Genomic DNA, 20923 nt, shown 5'->3' with positions numbered 1-20923 from the left:
CCAATTTCCAGCATTCCCTTGCAGTTGGTGCATTCTACCCATCCCACTCCCACCCACAGCAGCTGGCCGCGTTGCCAACCATCGGTCGCATAAGAGAGCGGAAAAACTGTAAGCGCTTGCTCTTAAGTTGCCAACGCAGGGATTCTGCGCGCCTCTTGGAACATTTCAATTTTCTGAGCTATTCCACCAGAATTCTCACATTTCCCTGCTGTCAGCATTCTATTCTTCCAGTCTTCTGCTGGCTTTTAACTTTGTTGTTGTCGCCCTTGTTGTTTGATTAATTTGTTTTCAAAAGAAACGAATTCTCGGAAATTCTACGAATGCATTCCAGTGTGTTGGCTCTGGTGTGTGCATGTAAATATAAATATTTGATTAATATCCACGCCCATCCAATCCCGCTCCACTATCACTCTGCTCCACAGAATCCGAATCCGAATCTGATTGTGGATCTGGATCTGAATCCCCTTGGAAGCGTTCTAAATTTGCGGATGTTTACAAGCTTGGCACCCAAAAAAAAAAGACAACGCAAACATCGCACCATTCTAGCACTGAAAATAAAATGAACCTATAATAGATTAATGTAACATATAACTTTCACGTTATTGTACATCTAGCACCAACTTAAAGAATTGCAATCGATATCTATAATATATAATCCCGAAAATCAGTTATAATTTTATTTAAATCTTACCTTCTAGATAGCAACCACATTTTTGCGCTGTGTAGCGCACACACAGCCTCAAAGAGATCTATCTGTGCAAGATACATAATGCAATGCACTTTGTTTTATGCTCGTAGATTAATTTTAATTGTTTGTTTGTTTGTACAGTGCAAATGTTGCATGTATCTACATTTAATGCGGTCGCTGTCGCACCCATAAATCGTATCTGCATCTGTTGCGCCAAGCATCCAAGTATCCGTATCTCACCCGATGTAGGCGTCATCATCAGAGGCAGGAAAAAAAAATTGGAGCGGGGATATTACCCCTTGGAAATCGAGGAAATCACGGCTTCCCAGGCCGACTTTATTGGAGCCCTGAGAAAATGGCGCAATTGCATCAAGCAAATTGTCTCCGGGGGATGCAAATAAATTTCCGCGAATCTTGGACCGCAACTGGAAGACTGTTCTTCGGGTCTTGGATTCTTCGTTTAGTCGTGAAGAAAGGGAGAGGGAAAGGAGCGACATGTGCTGTTTGCAATTGCTGGAATTTAGCCCGAGCATGTGGCATAATAAAATTGTATTTCGCAACTTCATTTTAACTTAATTGGGTCTTATTAATGTGGATTTTACAAAATGTTTTGTTCAATTTTTTGTGCACAATCCACATGGCCAACGGTCCACATCCGTTAATTCATATTAATGGCCAGGAAATGCTTTCTTTCTATAAATACAACCCCTTTCGAAAAGAATGTTTTTAAATAAAATTATTTCGCGCCACATAATTCACGCTCTCTTAGCGCTCTCTTCGCGCTCTCTTTGCCTTTCTCTTCGCAGGCAGACAAGGCAATCCAACCATAAAACCTGAAAACCAAAATCCGCTGCCCATTTCTCGTTTGGCTGTTGCCTCGAATGGACGGTTAACGGAAGGTCGCAGTTTACCAATACCTATAAAGTTGAAAGAAATAGGGAATACCAAAATATATCAGAACCCAAAGCAATTCGTCTTGTGTGTGCAAGTTGATGGATAAAAGAATTGAAAAGTGCTGACAGTGCTACCCGGAAATTGGAACACCAAAACGTCAACATAATTACGCGGCAATAATTTTCGAAAACCCAAAAAGATCACACCAGCAATCAATTGGTCCCGTGTGACACAGATTGCGGCGGGTCGAGCAAAAGCGAAAAGTGCTGCCTATTGGATACCTATTTAGACACCGATCGCCGGGAAGTGCACTTCGCATACAGGAAAACAGCATTATGATGTCCAGAAGAGATCTTCTAATCGCCGGACTCCTACTGATCGTGGGCAGTGCCGCGGGTAAGTTACGACGGGGTTAACCTGATGCAATACGGGGCTCCACAATCTAATCGAAATGGGAGGGCGACCCCAGACATTCAGGTCTCGTCTCTCCACTAATCGCAGTGCATCAGATTCGGACTCGGATTCGGATTCGGATTTGAAGTGCAGGAATTTACTATAAATCGATGTGATTGTTGGGCGTGAGCCCAATGTGTTCAAACACATTCTGACCTACATTTGTCCCAGTGATCATGCACGGAAAGAAATTCTAGTATTAGTCCATTCAAAAATTAGTTCATATGTGTTAAGCACGCACTTGCATTTCATCTATGATTCACTTGGAATCCCAACGAGGATGATGGGTATCTTAGCTTCATAGCCATGATTCATTGCTGATCTTTCGATTTGCTGGCATTTTGCAAATGGTCAAGATTTCCGCATTATTCAAATGAATTTTTATGGATGGTGTTTCGCTAATGTTTTTATTACTCGCGTAATTTTTGCACTTTTTGCAGTGAGCTGAACAGTAAAGTTGATAATTTATTGTCCAAAGCCCGTCACATTAATTCAGTTATTTATCACGATCGATGAATGGCCGCAGCCTGAATGCATTCGAGTTTTCCCCGCTCATTCAATTCACTCGACGGATCGCTAGGAAGTATCTATGTGCATCTGAAGAGGGGAGTGCTCTTTGCCATTTGCTGTTTGCTGTTTGCCATTTGTGATTCCGAATCGGTTACGGCTGTTAATTATTCCAGACTTCACCCATTGTCCGCGGCCCAGGAAATGAGCAAAAACAATCCGCTGATCAATGGGAGAAGCCCAAACAGCAGGAGGGTTGGGTGAGGATCGGTATCGGATTCGAGGCCATCGGATCCGGGGTCCTGTATAATTAGCCCCTTCGATTCACCGCAATTCTAGGTAGGAGCCATTCCACTAAAGAAGCGTGGCGAAGCAGCGTGAGAACATTGGCGCATTGGTCGTGGTGTGATCAAAGATCACCCTCCTCTGATCACCTGGAACCCTTCCGCTGCCGTGTTTGCTTACCCCAATCCGAAGACAATGAGATTATCATCAAATTGATTGGATTGCGAAATCGCTTGGCGGTATGTGCCTAGAAAAGCCGCTTCCTCCGACCGATCTGCTGACATGTTTCGCCAGGAATTTATGTTTGCGCAGTCCGTATTTACCATATTTACTTAATATTCCATAGTTGTCCGACTGGGCTTGACATGGGTAAACAACAAGCCTAACTGATGATCATTGGGATCACTGCGAGAAAAAATGGCAAGTGTAGTAAGAGGATTTTTTGTCCATCATTTTGTTTTTTAACGTTGAACAATATTGGTTGTTCGTTTTTTTCAATTTAATTTACAATGGAGATACTGATTCTCACACACTAAACAAGTCCACAAAGTGTGGAATTGGTTGATTCGAAAATCCCTGGACTCATCACTTTTTCTGAGATACTTTTTACTGAAGAATTCGAGCAGTCTTCATTTCGGGACATGTTTCTCCTTGTGCAGAACTCTGGCGTTTTTCCTTTTTTATCGCCGCTCTGTGGCTTGAATTTCATGGCATTTTGTGTGTAGCCTGCTTGGTGCGAATTGAAATGGCCGGGCTGAGAAAACGAAGAAGCGAAGGCATCAAATGACCGCGAATGCTTCGAGAACCGCGAAGCATAAAAAAAGATTTGCCTGTGCTCGAAATGCGAGGGAGTCGAGGGCTGAAAAGTGGGAGTGGCCGGGTGCGAGGGCCCTGCCCTTGTCTGTGCAGAAATTCCTGGCCATTGGAGGCGGAGGCCCGGGGGTATTTATTTTGGACCCAGATGACTCACTCTTGCTCTTGTCTGCTCGCCATGGCCTGGTATTCGTATTCATGTATTCACTCGCGATGCCAATGATTTTCATTCTTTGCTCGATTCTTTGCTTGCATTCATACGTATGCATGTATACACTGCAAAATATGGGGGCTTTGTGGACGGGGGTGGTGGCTCGGCGGGCAAAAGCGAGTTAAGCCAACTGGTAACCAATTCTCGGCAATTAAAGAATCAATTTACTTAACGTCGCTGGCGAATCGCCCGCCGCTGAATGAGTTGTCGTCCGCGGAGTGCGGGTTTTCCAACGGGGTGCAGCGGGGTGGGGCTCGGTGCAGCACCACTCAAGTGGGGCACGATTATATGTACGATACGGACTGTACATAACAAACATAACCCCTCCTCCGCCAATGCACACATAAAGCGCTGATGATCGACACGATAATGGAGAACCCAACTGCTGATTCAGCGGCAGGCAGAAGTCAAAGTCAAAGCGAATCCAACCAAAAAGCCGCAGATGCTGCGGCTTGGTAGAAATATTTTCAGAATTTACGAGCGGCACATAGGAAGTTGGATGGGCAATAATGCCGGGAATACATAGCTATGTTGGCTATTTGGAATGCCTGGATTTCGGATAATTCCCCAGAATTTTTGAGATTTTTATTGGTATTGAAGAAGGTATGGGATAGCAAATCATTGAAATGCATATTAAACAAATAGTAAAAGATATTGTAGAATTTATTCAGATGGTTGTAGATATAAGTACCAACACTAAGCAACTTCATTATTTAATACTTAGCTCACAGCATGGCGAAACACATTTTTTAGATTTTTTTAAAAACTTAGCACTGACTAGCATGCATACCATGTCAAACGTAATTAGATATTCATCTCTTGCGTTTTTTTAAGCCTGAAAGCACAACGATTTGTTTATGCAAAAATAAATAAATTCTTTTGTTTTCTGCCGCCGAAAGGTACTTAGAATTTCCTAGCGACATTCCTAAAGTTCTGGTGTGTCAAATTTTTGAATATAACTACGTCTGCGTGCTAAAATTTCAATTGAAGCTTCGACTGCGGCTCCGAGTCCAAATAGAGGTCTCTAAGCAAATGGCAATAAATAACCCAAATCGAAGCGAGCCCAAATAGTTGCAGGGGGGAAAAGGGCGAATATAATATGGGGAAGAGCCAGAAAGGAGTGCCGCATATTAATTAGAAGCCACTCGGAAAACACGAGCCCTGCCCCAGAACGCTTTGTACTTAGTATGCGCTAGGCGTAGCCAAAGTCGCGCCTCAACTATATGGCATACTATATAGACGTCTTTAGCCCCCGTTGGCAGTGCGCCCGCACAATTTGGAACCCAAAATCCGAGGCACTTGCCACGGACACGTGCAACCACATTTCCCAGTACTTTTTCGAGGGGGGCCACGAAAAGAAAAGAATCGAAACGAAAGAAATTTGTATACGACGATCGGGGGCGCAATGTAAAATCGTTTAAGTGAAATCAATGTTCTCTATTTGGAGAGGCATATGCATAAGGAAAGTGCCTCCAGAATCCAAATGTTTTGGGATCATGGAAAATCGAAATTTATGGCGTCCACTTGATGCCATAGCTGCTCGCCCATCTCTGGGGGATCAAGCAAATGGGAATTGAAATAAATCGATTTGGATAATGGAGGCCGAAATGATTGGAACATGCGCGCATATATTTGCATATTTTTTAGTTTTAAAGTACTCGCTTAGTTCGGCATCTGGCGAATGGATTTCAGACTGGAGCATCGCCCAATCCCTTTACCATTGCCAGGCACACGCTTGCGAATAATTTTGCTATTTTCGGCATCTGTCAATGGTGCACATCTGCCCCTGCATCTGGGCCCTCAACTCCCCCCCCTTGTCACTCAGCCCTCTCGGATAATGATGCAGCTCCTGGCCAATTCCAAAGTGCCCGGTGCGTAGGTAGTCACTTTATGAGGTTCTCTCCTCTCGGTTCGTGGCCGTAACCTGATCGCTTTCACAGAACCCGAATGCCATTATCATTATCCGCTTCGCTCATGTCTCTATCTGCCACACACTAGCGCACAATGCCCAATACACACTGTACAGGAACGGAGCCGAACAATTTTCGGCTCATATAACGCAGCCCGTCCCTGGGCCAGGTCTTTCTTTCTCGCCTTCTGCGACTGGCCAGTCACGTAGTGCACTGGGAGAAACTCCTCTTACTTGGCAACATAAATCTATCAAATTCAATTCAACTCGGTGCAGGAAAAAGGTGCTTTACAGGACATTTTTCCATATCAATGTAGTATGAAACTAGTTGAAAATTAAACTGTTACCCAATTGCGCTCAGTGTAGTGAGTGCTGGGGGGAGGGACATGGACAGACCCGGCTGGACAAACCTGAAAACACTGGGAAAGGAGATCAAAGATCAGAGAGCTCGCTCCCTGCGCGACTGGCTCTTAATTTCCTCGGGGCCTTATCACAGGTAGTAAAACCAACAGCAAAAGTGCTGCACTTGAATGATTCCCGGCCAGAGGGGGATATATACAAATATATACATATATATTGTATAAAACCCACGTATATACGGAGGTCGTGGAAGTGACTGGCACTAATGCTGACTTAACTTTGGCCCGCGGCTCTGGGTTATTAGCTGAAATGCATTTTCCCTGCCCTTTATTATTTGGAATCATGGTTATGATAAATTGTTGTCGGTCTAATTCTGAGTAGCAATTAAAACGGGCGGCAAACAAGGGTTCGAAAACTTTTATCTATGGAGATAAAAAAACATGCATCCCGGGTTAAGATAATTTCGGGAGGATGTGAAAAGAAATTAGAGGTTAAAGGGCGGCTTGGAAATTAATGGTATTATAAATGCTCCACTTTAATGTTTTAATCCACTGCTCTACTTCTGGGAAACCCTCGAATATTGTGCGCTTCGTCACTACGTAAACTTCCGTACACTGCGATTCATTGAAAGGTGTGCAATTCCTCATCATCCTCTCGCTTCTCTTCCTTGGAACTTTATCATATCATATTATATTTTGCAGATAGCATAAATAAATTGTGGCCTCTCGTTTGTTTCCTTAAGGATTAAAGTTCTTAAGAAAAATGTAATTCTTTGAGCACATATTTCCTGTGCCCCAAAAAGTATCCCAACTTCCTTATCGAAATATTTGTATCGGAAGCCCAACCTCCCAAAAAACAAATTTCTGCAAATAAACTTTCATTGCAATTGTTGTTCCTTATTCCACGCTTATCTTCCCGATTGAATGGCTGTTTTTTTTTTTTTTGGTTTGTGGGGCGGGAAGCGAGCAACATAAATTCAGATGGCTTCAGTGTCTTTTTCGTTCAATGTAAATACGAGAATAAATTTCTTTTATGGCTTAAGTTTACGACAAAGAGCGAATGCGTGAGTGAATGTGCATTTTTTGTGGAATTGGAAGGGGGCACCAGGAGGCCACGAGGAATGCGAGAAAAGCAGGGAAACGATCGCCTCGATTTCGTTGCACTCGGTTTTGGCAGGAATTTGAATTTCAGTTGGAAGGCCCAGCGAGAATTGCTGTTTGTTTTTATTGAAGTTTTTCTTTTAACACGCTACGCTGAGCAAACGATGGAAAACTGGCCAAAATACTCATAGAAACGAGCGACCAAAGCAAATGGACAAAATGTAAATTTAAACTTTTCACAATCACCCAACCAAATTGTCCCTTTTTTCGAGGGTGTGTGCAGAGTTTTACTTTTTTACACGGTGAAAAATGGGTGAAGCGCGCTATTTGGGTAAAGCTCATTAACTTAATATAAGTAATTTTGGGTAAATAAATATATTATATCATAGATCTTTATTTTGTATTTGTCACTTCACGTTGTTAAATAGCAAAAATAGCTAATTATGCTTCTAGATATCAGTCAACCTTGTCGGAATTTCTCTCAGTGCCCATTTGTTAGAGTGTGCGTGTTGCAGTTGGCACTATGAAAATGGACATTGTTGTGAAATGCTTTCAGTTCGAGTTCGGTGTGTCCATCGGCGACACCACCGAAAAACAAAAAGTGGCTCAATGAGCTGCCGTTCTTCTGGCCGCCGTAGTTGTTTTTGGATTTCCGTCAGCACGTCACATGTGGGTGCGGCGATCGGCCAAGGGGGCGGGGGCGTGGTAAGGCGGAAAAGCGAGGGGACGGACGGAACGATTGCGACTGCGACTGCGACTACTAGGGGGAGTGTTGGGTTAGGCACTCTTGTTTTCTCTTTCCACTCGCTCATTTTAATTTTCGTTTTTCATGTGACCCCATTTCACCGAAATGTTTTCCACCAAATGTGTTTGTACACATGCACAAAATGCAGTGGCGTACGCAGGATTTTGTGAAGGGGGTCTTGGATATTTATATTTAATGTGCGATTTAAACGAACATAAGTAGCACCATCAATACAAAATCATTGAAAATTATTTACTTATTGACTTAACGAAAGACCCAAAGAAGTTCTAAGCCCCTTTCTACGCCACTGGTTAATTGTTGGTTATTATGTAGGGGATCGAAAAACAAAAAGGAAACGCGTGAATGCGAATTGCCAGCCTTTAATTTAACCCATCATCGGTGCAGCTGTCCCCTTAACACCCCCTGATGAATTTGAGCTGCGAAAATGGAAATGATAAAGATAAACACAAACGCAGCCCGTTATGATGACCTACTGCAGACTGCTGCATAGATCAACAAAAACATTGGTCTGCGTTGGTTTCGATTTCGTTTAATTTCCTTTAATTAACCCACCGACTAATGCGGTGGCTGATGTGACCCCCGCGGGCAACCGCTATAAACAATGCCATGGGCTATAATTACAGACGATCTTCTTAATCTACCACACTTAGCACTCGATTTATGGGTCATCGGAATGCAGCAAAAAAAAAGAATTTTTACTTTCGAAAGAGGTTTCTTTGATCTTCATTTAAAAATAAATAAATAGAATATTTCATAGAAGTAAATAATTCTCGATAATTAATAATACCATCTCCATTTCAGTGTTCTCCTACCCACAATCCTCGATGGACGATGACCAAATGCAGGCCGATGATGACTTCGACTACGGAGGCGAAGAACAGAGTGTGCCCAGTCCGCAGACGAAGTCCTCCAATCCCATTGCCAGCGAAAAGATCAACAAGACCCTCAGTGTGACGGGAATCCGTGGCGAGGATGTGGTGCTCAAGTGCGATGTGGGAAGCAATCGTGAGTACAGCTAATGCCTCCCAAGGAAATTAACTAATAAACCAACAAATAATTTCAGTGCACAGCTCAGACGGTGTGGTCCTGTGGTACTTCGGCGATAATGTCATTTCCAATGGCAAGAACCTGGTGCAGCCCAACTTCAAACTGGACGCCAACTACGACCTGACCATCCTGAAGGCGAGTCCCCAGGTGGCTGGCAGCTATCTCTGCAAGGTACTGCCCTCCGGATCCGTGGTCAACACGAAGGTGACCATCGCCGAGCATTCCCTGGACGCCATTGCCCCGGAGAGCTCCACATCCGCGGCGGGATCTGCGAGCAGTTTTCTGGGCTGCACAGTCCTGGCATCGACCGTGTTGCTCCTCCTGGGGATGGGCACACATTAGCTTAGTTTAGTTTAACGCTGGTGGAGCACTGCCACCTCTTCTACACTCTCCACTCTTCTCACAGGAAATGAGCATTTGAAGTCTTTGTTGATTGTAAATTTTTGTATTTGTAAAGACACAAAATCAACTTTATTTATTAAATAAAAAAGGAACCAAAGTAAACTTAGCCACAACGATCGCTCACTGCCCCCTGAAAAAGCACAGATTGAATCCGTTTAGTTTATTTTATTTGCTTACTTATCATGGACTCAACGAAAATTACAATATTCATGTAAGACACTGGCTTTAAGTATATTTTTTAATATATATGATTCTGTGTATATATGTGTATATGCTCCAAGGTCGGCTTTCGAAATCAGGTCCTCGTCAAAACTTTGCTTATGGAACTTTATTTTTGTGGCGTTTTTGATTTGATTTAGCGAGCAATCAATCAGTTTCGGTTGATTGCTTCGATTGGCACGTTTATTGATCAGCTCTAATGTTATGATTCTTAAATAAAACATTTATAAAATATATTCCTACACTCACAATCTGATTACTCATACGTACAGTACAGTACAGTGTACATGGTCAGCATGTTATGGCGATATTCCTCAGGTATTGTAGCAGAATCAAGGACAGGAGTAAAGCCAAACCCGGATTATCAATCGATTATCAATCAGTTAGAGTGTATATTATACCTAGATGTATATGGCTTCCCTCGACTTCTTCGGTATCTCCTAGGCATAGGTACATATGCGTTCTAGCTTTTGATTTGTATATTTTGAATCGTTCTGTTCCATTGAGTGTTGATGTGGCGTAGTTCCGTAAAAATAAGTTTCATATGTATGGTGTGTGGTAGGTACACATATGTATGTCTAAGCTTTGGTCTAGTTTATAAAATAATTAGCATGCCATTCGATAAGTCCCCCCCAGCTTCCCCTCCGCTTCAGTTAGCCTAATGTTCGTAAGTACGTTTGCATGTACAAAAATATGGTGCGTATTGCAAGTCCTATAAAGTCCCTTGAACTTAACCCACTTTTCGCTATACCATGCCATCGGGGATTGTATGGTATATTGGATCGCTCCCAATTTTCCGTCGTACTAGTATTCGTTTTCGGTTTGGGCTCCTCCTCAGAAGTGCCAACAACACGCACATGCAGACAGAAAAAAACAAATAAATATTATAGCTAAGGTTAATCAAAATGTTGCTCTTTTCGGTTAAACCGATCGTCGCAGTTGCTCTGCCCTAGTCGCTTGTACAGCTTTAACTTTAACTAAACTAAATTAACTTTAGTCCTCGCCGATCTCCCAGTTACTTCCTTGCTTGGCACTAGTGTTTCGTTTCAGTGATCGCTCCAGCGTGTTCAATAGCATAACATTAACATTGACCCAAGCCAGCGGTCGCGCATTAGCATTTGTATAATTAGAATACTTTAGTTTCGGTTCCTATGTGCGTTTCGCTATCGCTCCGATAGCCTCGATAGCTGAGTAATCCGGAAATACGTATGTACACATCTCGGTCTGGTTGGGTGGCACCCCTTAGAGGCGGACGCGCAGCAGGAGCGCTGCCAGCAGGATCACTCCCACGTTCAGGCGCTGCATCGATGACGCAGCTCCTTTGCTCATGGGCATGATTCCAGCCCGCACGATCTCATCCGGGGGCATTTCCACTTCTGTCGAATGAACATGATAAGCATTTGATCGTATCAGTGGTGCTCCGTACTCACCTTCATCTTTGTCGACCTCGGAGTACTCCGGGATCTCGAAGACGTGGTCGTTCGAAAAGTGGGACCATCCTTTGGTGTTCTTCGTCTTGACGCGCGCATGCCACACTCCACGGCTCAGCTCCAGTTGGTGGGTGATCTTCCAGATGTTATCCGTGTTGTTGTGGCGATGTGTCTCCAGCACCTGGACAGTGCTCCAAGTGTACGACTGATGATTGAAAGATTCGATCGGTTTAGGAAAGTCCAATCCTACTAATTTGTAGAGCAACTCACCCCAGTTAGCTGGTAGTCCAACATGGCCTCGGAAAGGAGCTGGTGACTCCTGACCAGCCAGTGCAGCGTGACCTTGTTGCCCTCCACGGTCATGTCCTCGAACTGCGGGGTCTCCGGATTGTAGCTGACGTGCACCTTTACCTCGTTGGATCCAATGGCGTTCTCCACCTGGCACAGATACTCGCCCAGATCGCTGTCGGTCACCTCCCTGACAAGCAGGGTGGTGCGATTGTGGCCATTGTGAACCGAGTCCTTGAGGGAGTACTTGTCGGAGAGCTGCAGGGTCTTGCCGTCCTTGATGAAATAGCTCCTGCCAATGGGTTTCGCCCGATAGTTGCAGTACAGCTCGGCGGTGGCGCCCTTCTCGGTGTTCACATTATGCCGATGGGTGGACACGATGGGGCTGTACTGGACATCGATGTGGACGGTGCCATGAGGAGGATGGCGACTGCCATCATCGGCCAAGCACTGGTAGTCGCCGGCGTTCTTCTCATCCACATTGTCGAGGATAATCACGCCGTTCTGGTTGTCCACGGCGGAGGGCTGTCCGTTCAGATCCTGAAAGAAAAAGATCGTGTGGGAAAATGGGCGGCGGGTGCCAGCGATAGGAACTGAGTGATAGTGCGGGGATACGATTATAAAAACATACATTAAAGGACCACTTGATAGTGGCATTGTCGGGCAGATAGGTTCGACACTCGAGCTTGTGGTGGTCGCCCTGCCTGAACGTCTGCGAGCGATCCGTGATGTCGCGATCGTCGCAGAGGATCGACAGCCGGGCGCCCACCCGCAGTGCCGTGTGCTGTCGAACCCTCTGGGGCAGGATTTCGCAGTAGTAGTCATCCGAGTCCTCCGGCGACACGTTCCTCAAAAGTATCGAGTTGTTCAGCATGCACTGCACCCGCTGGTTAATGGGATTCTGTCCGTTGGCTATGATTATCCGGTTCTTGTACCACATCACTGCGTTGCTAACTGTACGGATTGATTGTTAGGGTTTTAAACTCGGTTTTACTAGGGTATGAGCATAGGGTATGGGAATAGCTTACGCTGGAAATTCCGTGCATCGCAGTTGAGGACCACATCATCGCCCGGCTTGGCTTCGACCCTTAGGTCCATAACCTCAAAATACGGCGGCGCTTCCTGCTCAGCATGGTTTTTTGTCACATCGAAGATTTGGGTGTCAGCATCATCGCCATCGTCGCCGTACTCATATTCGTCGTCCTGATAATCTGTACCCTTGTCATCCGCGTCTATGGGCGATCCTGAACAACTTACTGAAAGGCCAAAAGTAGAAATTTACTTATTCGATGCTTTTAGAAGTTTGCCACTTTGATCCTTAACAACCCACAATAATTAGTCATAGTAATTAGTAATCAGGAAATTGAAGGTATTAAATAGAGATTTACGAAGCGAGTATTCTTGAGATCATTGCGTCATGTTGGTTGCTATAGGCAAGGTGCTGCAGTGAGTCATCAGACTGGATCCCTGAGTGGTTCCGGACTTAATTGGAATTGATAAGAATCACACGACATCCCCAGCAACTGCTGCTTCCAATCAAAAGGGTCGCAGTACAGAGAACTCGTTTATAAAAGTGCAGTTCTGCAACGGAAGTGAGTTTTCACCAAGAACGAGGGGAGATTCGATTCATATTTGCAGATACTAATATTTATTACTAACATGTTTGATATTAGTTTGTACAAGAAACTGTACAAGAAACCCCCTAAAAGTATACAACCACTAACATTCGTGGCCATCTGCGAAGAACATTTCCATCTGTAGAGTACTAAATTCGCAGGTAAACAACGTGCTAGATATGAAAGATATATCTTAAGTTCCAGGTAAATTACCGCAGGCCATAAAGTCAGGTTCAGTCAAAGAGATTTTTTTGAAAATCTTCATGACTGTCTCTATTTGCATAGTGCCGAAAGGTATGAGTTTATGCAAATTAAATGAGTAATTTCTGTTCAACCGCAATTTCGTATGTATTAGCCATAACAATTTGCCTGCCATATGCGGCATGTAACTCACTAGTCATCTAACGGCCGAAAGCCGAATGACTCGTGACTCATGGCCAACTTCATCATGGCCAACGCATAAGGTTATGATGGATATTGTCGGGATTACGCAAGTGGCTCAAACTCGTTATCAATGGTCGATAAACGCTCTTTAAGGTGGGCACACTCGATCCAAAGACGGAGCCAGTTATCTTATCCAATGGCCTCTCCTTATAGCCGCAGTCAGACGCCCCTTTTATGGTCTGGGCCACTTTGATGGAAGGAGAAAACGAAAAGACAACACACACTTGGCCAGCCAGAGCAGCTGGGGACCTTCAGCGATCTGGTTTGGATGGGCGACTCGGGAAGCTGGCCTGGCCAATGCTGACAACTGCAATCCTCGGCCGGTGTCAAGGTTACGGGCACATGGAAACAGTGGCTTCCCGAGAGCGGACTCCACGCAATTGTTTGCATGCAACTAGGTCAGCGCCAAAAGTCAGTCGAGAAGCTGGGAGCTGGGAGCTCGGGTGCCCAAGTGCCCAAGTGCGTCATCCAACCCCCTGGGCGAGCATTGTCCTTGGATCGATGATGGTGTTGGGTTGGCGGGGGGTGGCAAATAAAAAACTGCTCCCCGGCAACAACATCAACAACCACTCGGCTTAAGTTCATCCGTATGGATGATGATGTCCCCAGACCCCATCCCCCCCTCTGCCATACACCGCACTCCCTTCGGCTGGCAGTGCAAGCGTTGTAAGTGGAACAATGGCGTCAGGATGTCGCGGCGCCAGCTTCTCTTCCAGACTCTCCCCCACTCGTCCTGCCACTCCTTTTCCGTCTCTAAACTCGAGTTCAATGTTATACACAATCGCCATTTGTGGCCTGCATTGGCACTGGGACGTCCTGGAGAATTTGTCGCAATCCACTCAGTTCTTGAGGGCAACTTTGATGACTCTGCATTCGCCGGCAGATGAAGTCATGTTTAAAATTCTAGGGAAAACAGCCAGTTAGCTTAGCTTGGCTTTAAGTGCTGTGAATATTCTCATGGCTTTCATTTCATACTTGGCCAAAATGTTGGACTCTGGAATGCTTTATCGTGACACCAATATTACTTGGCTATGATAAAATAATACTTTAAGAGGTTTAAAGGACTTAAGACGGTCAGTCTTAAATTAGAACTATAACGCTTAGTTAAAAAAAGGTTTGGTGAGGTTAATTGTTCCATAGAATTTGCAACTGCATTCCCTTGGGTATGCAATAATAAATTTCATTACTTTGCCCTAGATTCCGCGTAAATATTTTCGCATATTTAGTAAGTACGAATGTCACGTATATATGATATATGCTCCACTCGTATCAGGAAGGTTGGACAGGTCTGTAGTCTCGGCCGACCATTGATAACTCCCATTGAAGATTCAGTTCAAGATTTGCGACTGGAAAATGGTTGATTGCCATTTCATTATCACACTGCTCTATAGTCAGTGGATCGCAAACAGACGTGGATGAGTTATGAGGTCAATAAGTAAACAAATCCACAATGGCCCACATCGACATCCTCGCCCAAGTCTGCTGACTCAATGAAATGTGTATAAATAAATGATGCCAACTACTCGCCGCTCGCCAATCCTAAATGTACAAAATTTTCGAAATCTCGAAAAGGAAACATCGCCCAGATTTCGCCGAGTCGTCAGGAAAGGGGGGAAACATTCTTTAATCGACATGTCATGTCTAAGTCGATGGAGCAGTCAGATTGTGATGGGGGTCGTAAAAGTTCCCAAAACTGGGTGAGATGCAAATGCTCGACAGGGGAATCTTGATAGATGCACAAGCCATTTTGTCTTATGAAAATGTATTCCATTTTATTGCAAGAAAAATTAAAAAAAAAAATCGGAAAAATTATATGCGATTTGCTTTTTAATTTCAGTACATATTTTATAATTTATTAGCATTAGTTTAATTCGGTTGTAATTCGTAATGTAATGTAATTAATTTGTATTTTTCCAATGCGTCTAGTTCCACTGTAGGTATATAAATTTAAATTTCCATAGAGACACAAAAATCGCCATTAAACAGCCGCCAAAAAACAAACACATAATAAATGGTGAATTAAACGAAATCAATTGAAATGGCAAATCGACTTCCCGCTTACGGGAACTTTTGGGTGGGGTCTCTTCATTCCACACCCATGTGTAGCGTTTTGATTGATCCAATCATTGATTTATTATGCGATCTTTATTTTTGGAAAACGTATGTTTCAGATGCCTGCGAATGCGTAATTTGATCATTTTCGGTTTCATTCCATTCGGCATTAGCAACCGAAAAAAGCCCCCGAAACTCAGCCAAGCACTTATGCATATTGCATGGGTATGTAAAAGCAAACACTTAATCGCCAATTCCAGGAACACTATTTTATTGTACTGAAACGGCGAGACCTTGACTCGTTGTTTTCTGTATAAACATAAGACGAATTTCCATTAGGAACAGGTCTTTATCAACTTCAGTTCTGCAATAACTGAAGGGTGAACTAAATTTATGCTCATGCAGACAAACAAATATTGTTGTTTGCTAGATGGGAGTATTATGAAATACAGTACAAATTGACTCTGCTTGTTTTTGTAGGCCAAACAAGCTAGAGTATTCTTCAGCACCTAGAATTTTGATATATGAGAAGGCAAAGTTCCAAATTCCCCGGGGCCCGTGGCTTTTAGTTTGTTTTTTAATGGTATTTTCGGTCATAGGCTTTATCTCATGGCTAAAATTGGACGAATTTAACTTTTAATTAAAAAACGAACAATATATGCGTACCAATATCGAAAAACGTATATATGTATGTATGTATGAACTGTGCCCTGGGACGTACATATGATTACATCTGGAGCATGGGGGCGTTTTCACGTTCCCAACGAAGTTTACGAGCAAATATTCAATATTAAAATGGCATTCTTTGCACAGCATTCGTCGTGTATGGCAAATATTTATTCAACTCGCTGGGCGATATTCACTTTTTATTCGTATTCCAGAACACATGGCACCCGGGAAAGGGACGGAGGAACGTTTTGGGTACTGGGTTGGTTGGCTCCTCTTTTCCGAGCCAAGATACATACGTGTAGTGGAATGTGGAGCGTTATCAGCAATTTGCGCCATAATTCCAAAAGCGAATGAAACTTAACTTTCAGAGCGGAGGTAACTGTTTGACGCTCTCTCGAACGATAAGATATACTTGTTTTTTTCCAACTGGCACCAACATTTCACCCGGTGTGGGTTCAGTTTACGCAAAAGATAAAGCCATACGCACGTGGCTCACACCTATACCTATATACCTATTGACTATAACCGAGCGTATCTGGAGCTTTCTGGCGAGTACGAATGGGTAGAATATGTTGTACGCGGACGTGAGGGCTCGTATCTGGGGGTGGCTTGCTCGTTGCTCATAGTTATTTCTGAACGAACCGCAGTTATTCATAATATCTGGAAATTACGTAAATTCATTGAGGCGTGGAAAACTCTTTAAACTGACACGGTTTTAATCAAATTTTCATTCGACTACTGCAAACCTGATGGGGTATATTAGCTTGATATAATGCAGATATTTAATATATTCTTGCTGGGTAATATTATTTAAAAACATTGAATGTTATCAACTCAATGACCTAGTTTTCAAACAGCAGTTTTATGTACAACTAGGCTTCTTGTGCCGCACTTTCGAATCTTCCTATCTCTACAAGTAGTCGTAAAAATATTACACATCCATTACAACTCTCTCCAACTTTCTACTCCTAGATTTTCCGGGAGATTCCCACTTCGATTGAAACTCTGTGGTGTTAATCTAATCGTATCGTGCTGTTCCGAATTAGTTCTTTGTTTTTATAGGCCATTCGATTGGGTCCTTGACTTACCGTACAGTTGTCCAATTAGCAGACTAATGAGCAGCAGCCTCGTCGAATCTCTCGCCTTGATCATGGTGATTGGTGTTTGCCTGGCTTGATTTTGGTGAGTTCGTTTTATCGATTGGAATTTGGTTCGGAGCTGTCGGAGGTAGGTCGTTAACTGCAATTAATATGGTTGGTTGGTACTTAATTAATTTGCTAGAGCCATTATGTTGCTCCCCGATCGGGAACCGCAAAAACCGCCGAAATACGTTTACAATTTACTTTTTGGCTTTATGATTATTTAATTTCGCTTATCGTTTATTCCGTGCATTTCGTATGCGAGTCGCGACGCGGACCGGAAATTTCTAATTGGCTTGGACAAAATGCATGGAAAAGCGCCAACTACAAACGAATTTTTCGCAAAAAAAAAAAAAAATGAAAAAACATATGGCAGCGTAAAGAAAATATTGGACCGATCTGTAAACATTGCTCACTCGCTTTGGCCGCATTATGTTATGCAAGCCGCCAGTTGTATCTGGTGGCAATTTGCTCTCCGTCGATAAGTTGTATCTTGAAGATATTATGATCTCTACGCGAAAAATGGCCATTTGCTAGTTTAGCTACTAATTTGCAGCTCACAACAGCGTCACTCTCTCGAGGTACAGTGCGAATTCCTTAGGAAAACATGGATTTTCTTTAAGTTTAAGCTCTGAGTTAGGTTTCCGAATGTATTGTCTAGTAAAAAGATTATTTTGAAACTTTTATTTGATATTATCTACAATATTGCACTGTCAACAATCAAATAATGTAGTTGTATTAAAACATTCTGTAAATTTAACGTAAACAGCTGTGTGATTAATATTCATTTTCATGCTGAATAACTTTGAGTATTACTTTTTAAAATGAGAACTTTAGAAACACATGCATCTCTTGCCGATTTCGTTTGCTAGGCTTAAGGAAGTTCGACTGTATATTTCTCTTTGGGGCTGACTCAATGCCAGCCGGCCAGTAAAGTGGGTCGAAGTGGGGGCTTTGGGGCGCTGTTGGGTCAGGGTGTGCCAAGTCGAATAGCATGCAAATGTTTATGCATATAAATAAATTAATGTGCAAATGCGAAAAAATTGTACAGCACGGAAAGTCGATGCAAAAACCAAAAACAAGAAAATTACACAAAATTCGGGCTGTTGATATAAAAGCCGTTTTGCAAATGGCGGGCATAGCTCACCCATACAAACAAACAATTTGCATGTGCACATATGTGCACTTAGTTGTTTATATGCTCCACTCATAAAACAAACAATTTTGCAATGCCTGATGATGATCATAATCCATCGCTGATGCATTTGCAAAAAAATTTGAACATTTCGCAAGATTTGGCGGGCAAATAAATAGTCGACTTATTCTCTTTTTAGCATTAGATTGATAGAATGATTTCACACTTCTAAGTAAATAGAAAACAAATCCGATATGTTTAAGATACTTTAGAAGGCAAGTAGTAAATGAGTTGAAGACATTTAAGTACCATATAAATATATATATTCATTTCAATGGTTACTTTTGCTTGGAAAACTCAATGCATCTTCCTGCCATCTGCTGCTGTTTGTAAATATTTCCCTTCTAACATAAGCATCGCTGAACAAAAGCTCCCTGATGAGTGAGAATTTCCGCACTCACTTGTGTTGCTGAGTTTTCCCATCCAGTATTTTATGGGTTGTCACCTGAATAGACGACACCTCAGATACAGATAAACGGTGTGTACTGAAGCTCGTTGGCACCTCCTCCATGCGGCAACTACCTCTAAACGGAATTTACGCCCCTCCAGTCTGTTTATCAATTATAAAAATCAAAGGAGGGCGAAGGTGCAACTAGGTTGTTTTCTACATGATACCCTTTAATGGGGTATTTTAACTTACAAACCTGATGCATAGAAAAATTCTTAGCTAAGCGACTTCAATCATTTTTGACATGTTAATTGGCCATATCGGGAATAATTAAATATAATTTCTGTGATGAAAGCCACCTGGGGAGTTATCTAATACACTTTAATTTTCTGTTTAATGTTACTTTGTAATTTACCAAATAGCAGAGAAGTTTTTTAATTCTGTCTCAAATTAAAAATAAAGTTTGACCAAACTTTTCAGGGTATTTAAGCTTCGGGTTGTTTGGTCCAACTTTATTCCCGTTTTTTGTGAGTTCTTTTACTAGGGTTCTCTTTAAATCAATGCCTTGATTGTTGTTGTTTTTGTCTTTGGCGCTTTGTTTATTTACATTGCGCTCAAAGTTAACACACACAGGCGCACACACTCGGTGTGCACTTGTGTGAGTGGGGGGAGGCACAGATGCAGCTGTCTTGCATCCGTAGAATGCTTTTTGGGGGATCCCAATTGGAATTGAAAACTTTTCTGTTGTTTCTTCCCGTTTTTTGCCTACTCCCAATGTAAATAAAAACACGTATAGAAAATTTGTTTTCCATTCAGCGTTTCTGTAAGCATTTCCCTTTTTCTTTCCGCTCCCAGCAGCTGGTCCCTAATACCACCCCCCCACCTTCTTTTTCACAGCCTGCGCTACAACTGGCTGCTTTCCTCTTGCATTTTCGCTTTCATTTGACCATTTTCCTTTGCCATTTATTCTGTTGTTTGGCGTATTTCTGTTGCCGGCACAACGGCAGCTATTTTACATATTTCTACATATTTATAGAATGTGCAGCAAAGAATCTGCCAGCGAAGAAAGAGCGAGACGCCCAAGAATTGCAACTGAAACCGAATTTGAATTTGAATCTCTGCCAAATGGGCTCCCGAGGAGCAGGATAAAAGTGAAGATATGGAGCACATCTGCTGGCCATTCTGGCCATATCGTAGGCCATTTTCATGAATCATCGCCTGTCGTTTTGGCCCGAAGACTAAATCACAAAATCTTTGGGGTTTCGGCACGGCTTCTCAGGGCCGCCAGAGTTACAGAATGGATGCGGTGCGCTGCGTTCGAGATTGTTATTTTGTTTCGTATTTATTTTGCCCGGAGAGCCTAGAGGAGGAAAACTGGTTTCTGGTCCCCAGATACCGACGCGAGATGAGTTGAAATTCGGCCGAAGCGGTACAAAAGTGGTTTCTTCCTCTTCACCCTTTTGTTTTTCCCGATTTTGGTACGAATTACGTTTAAAGCACTCGCGCGTTTGTAACGCTTTCGCCCGCACGACGTTTCCCAAGCGATTTGTACACGTTTTAGCCAGGTCGAATGCAAACGTTTACGTTTACAGCTGTCGGTAATTGGCCATAGGCCTAGGGTTTTTGCGGGGCACTAGGCGCTAGGCAATGGGTATTGGTTCAGTTGGAGCTGTGGATGGAGACCTTTTTATCTGCGCTGGGGCTGCGTGGAGAACCGAACGCGAAGCTGTTCAAACGAGAACTAAAAGTCGAGCGCGTGCTGATGCCAAAAGCACTTCGAAACGATTGGCAAGCGGAACAGCTCGAAATCTCTCTCCATATCTCTCTACACTTAGTGCTTCGCTCTCCAATGCATTGGGGCCTTTGGATAACAGTCCATTTGCAGAGAGAGAGTTCGGGTAGAGAGAGAGAGTGAGGGAGAGAGGAGAGCGGGAGTCTTTGGGTCTTGGGGCCTGAAAGATGCGTTAGCTGTCCGCAATGTCACTGCCAATTGAAGTTCAAAGAGGAAGCCCTATACTGAAAAAGTACCCTCGAAGTTGTTTGCTGGG

General features: G+C 43.3%; 2 protein-coding genes across 3 annotated transcripts; one reads left to right on the top strand and one right to left on the bottom strand.

Annotated features, from left to right (window-relative positions):
- The first annotated feature begins 1530 nt into the window (after positions 1 to 1530).
- On the top strand, positions 1531 to 9541 carry LOC6735695. Its single transcript, XM_002082575.4, has 3 exons — positions 1531 to 1978; positions 8788 to 8991; positions 9050 to 9541. The coding sequence occupies exons 1-3, from the start codon at positions 1918 to 1920 to the stop codon at positions 9373 to 9375; spliced, it is 591 nt and encodes a 196-aa protein (XP_002082611.1). The 5' UTR covers positions 1531 to 1917; the 3' UTR covers positions 9376 to 9541.
- A 44-nt stretch (positions 9542 to 9585) lies between these two features.
- On the bottom strand, positions 9586 to 20671 carry LOC6735694 (inactive tyrosine-protein kinase 7). 2 transcript variants are annotated; one of them, XM_016168734.3, is made up of 7 exons: positions 20559 to 20671; positions 17242 to 17371; positions 12401 to 12628; positions 12004 to 12326; positions 11355 to 11912; positions 11085 to 11289; positions 9586 to 11030 (listed from the first exon to the last, which is right to left on the bottom strand). In XM_016168734.3, the coding sequence occupies exons 2-7, from the start codon at positions 17303 to 17305 to the stop codon at positions 10897 to 10899; spliced, it is 1512 nt and encodes a 503-aa protein (XP_016029071.1). In that variant the 5' UTR covers positions 17306 to 17371; positions 20559 to 20671; the 3' UTR covers positions 9586 to 10896. The 2 variants fall into 2 exon arrangements, with proteins under 2 accessions (XP_016029071.1, XP_016029072.1); XM_016168735.3 differs by having other exon boundaries at positions 17242 to 17392; positions 20559 to 20665.
- Between the last annotated feature and the right edge of the window lie 252 nt (positions 20672 to 20923).

Source organism: Drosophila simulans, chromosome 2R (assembly GCF_016746395.2).
Source record: "Drosophila simulans strain w501 chromosome 2R, Prin_Dsim_3.1, whole genome shotgun sequence".
Classification (NCBI taxonomy): domain Eukaryota; kingdom Metazoa; phylum Arthropoda; class Insecta; order Diptera; family Drosophilidae; genus Drosophila; species Drosophila simulans.
The sequence above is the reverse complement of the archived record's forward strand: the minus strand, read 5'-3'. Positions and strand labels throughout refer to the sequence as shown.

Excerpts from the sequence above, each read along its gene's own strand:
- LOC6735694 (XM_016168734.3), bottom strand. The coding sequence starts at position 17,305 with ATGATCAAGGCGAGAGATTCGACGAGGCTGCTGCTCATTAGTCTGCTA. Across the intron at positions 12,629-17,241 it reads GCTAATTGGACAACTGTACG|TAAGTTGTTCAGGATCGCCC; the intron begins GTAAGTCAAGGA and ends TTGGCCTTTCAG. Across the intron at positions 11,913-12,003 it reads CTATCAAGTGGTCCTTTAAT|GATCTGAACGGACAGCCCTC; the intron begins GTATGTTTTTAT and ends TTTTTCTTTCAG.
- LOC6735695 (XM_002082575.4), top strand. The coding sequence starts at position 1,918 with ATGATGTCCAGAAGAGATCTTCTAATCGCCGGACTCCTACTGATCGTG. Across the intron at positions 1,979-8,787 it reads GATCGTGGGCAGTGCCGCGG|TGTTCTCCTACCCACAATCC; the intron begins GTAAGTTACGAC and ends TCTCCATTTCAG. Across the intron at positions 8,992-9,049 it reads GTGCGATGTGGGAAGCAATC|TGCACAGCTCAGACGGTGTG; the intron begins GTGAGTACAGCT and ends AAATAATTTCAG.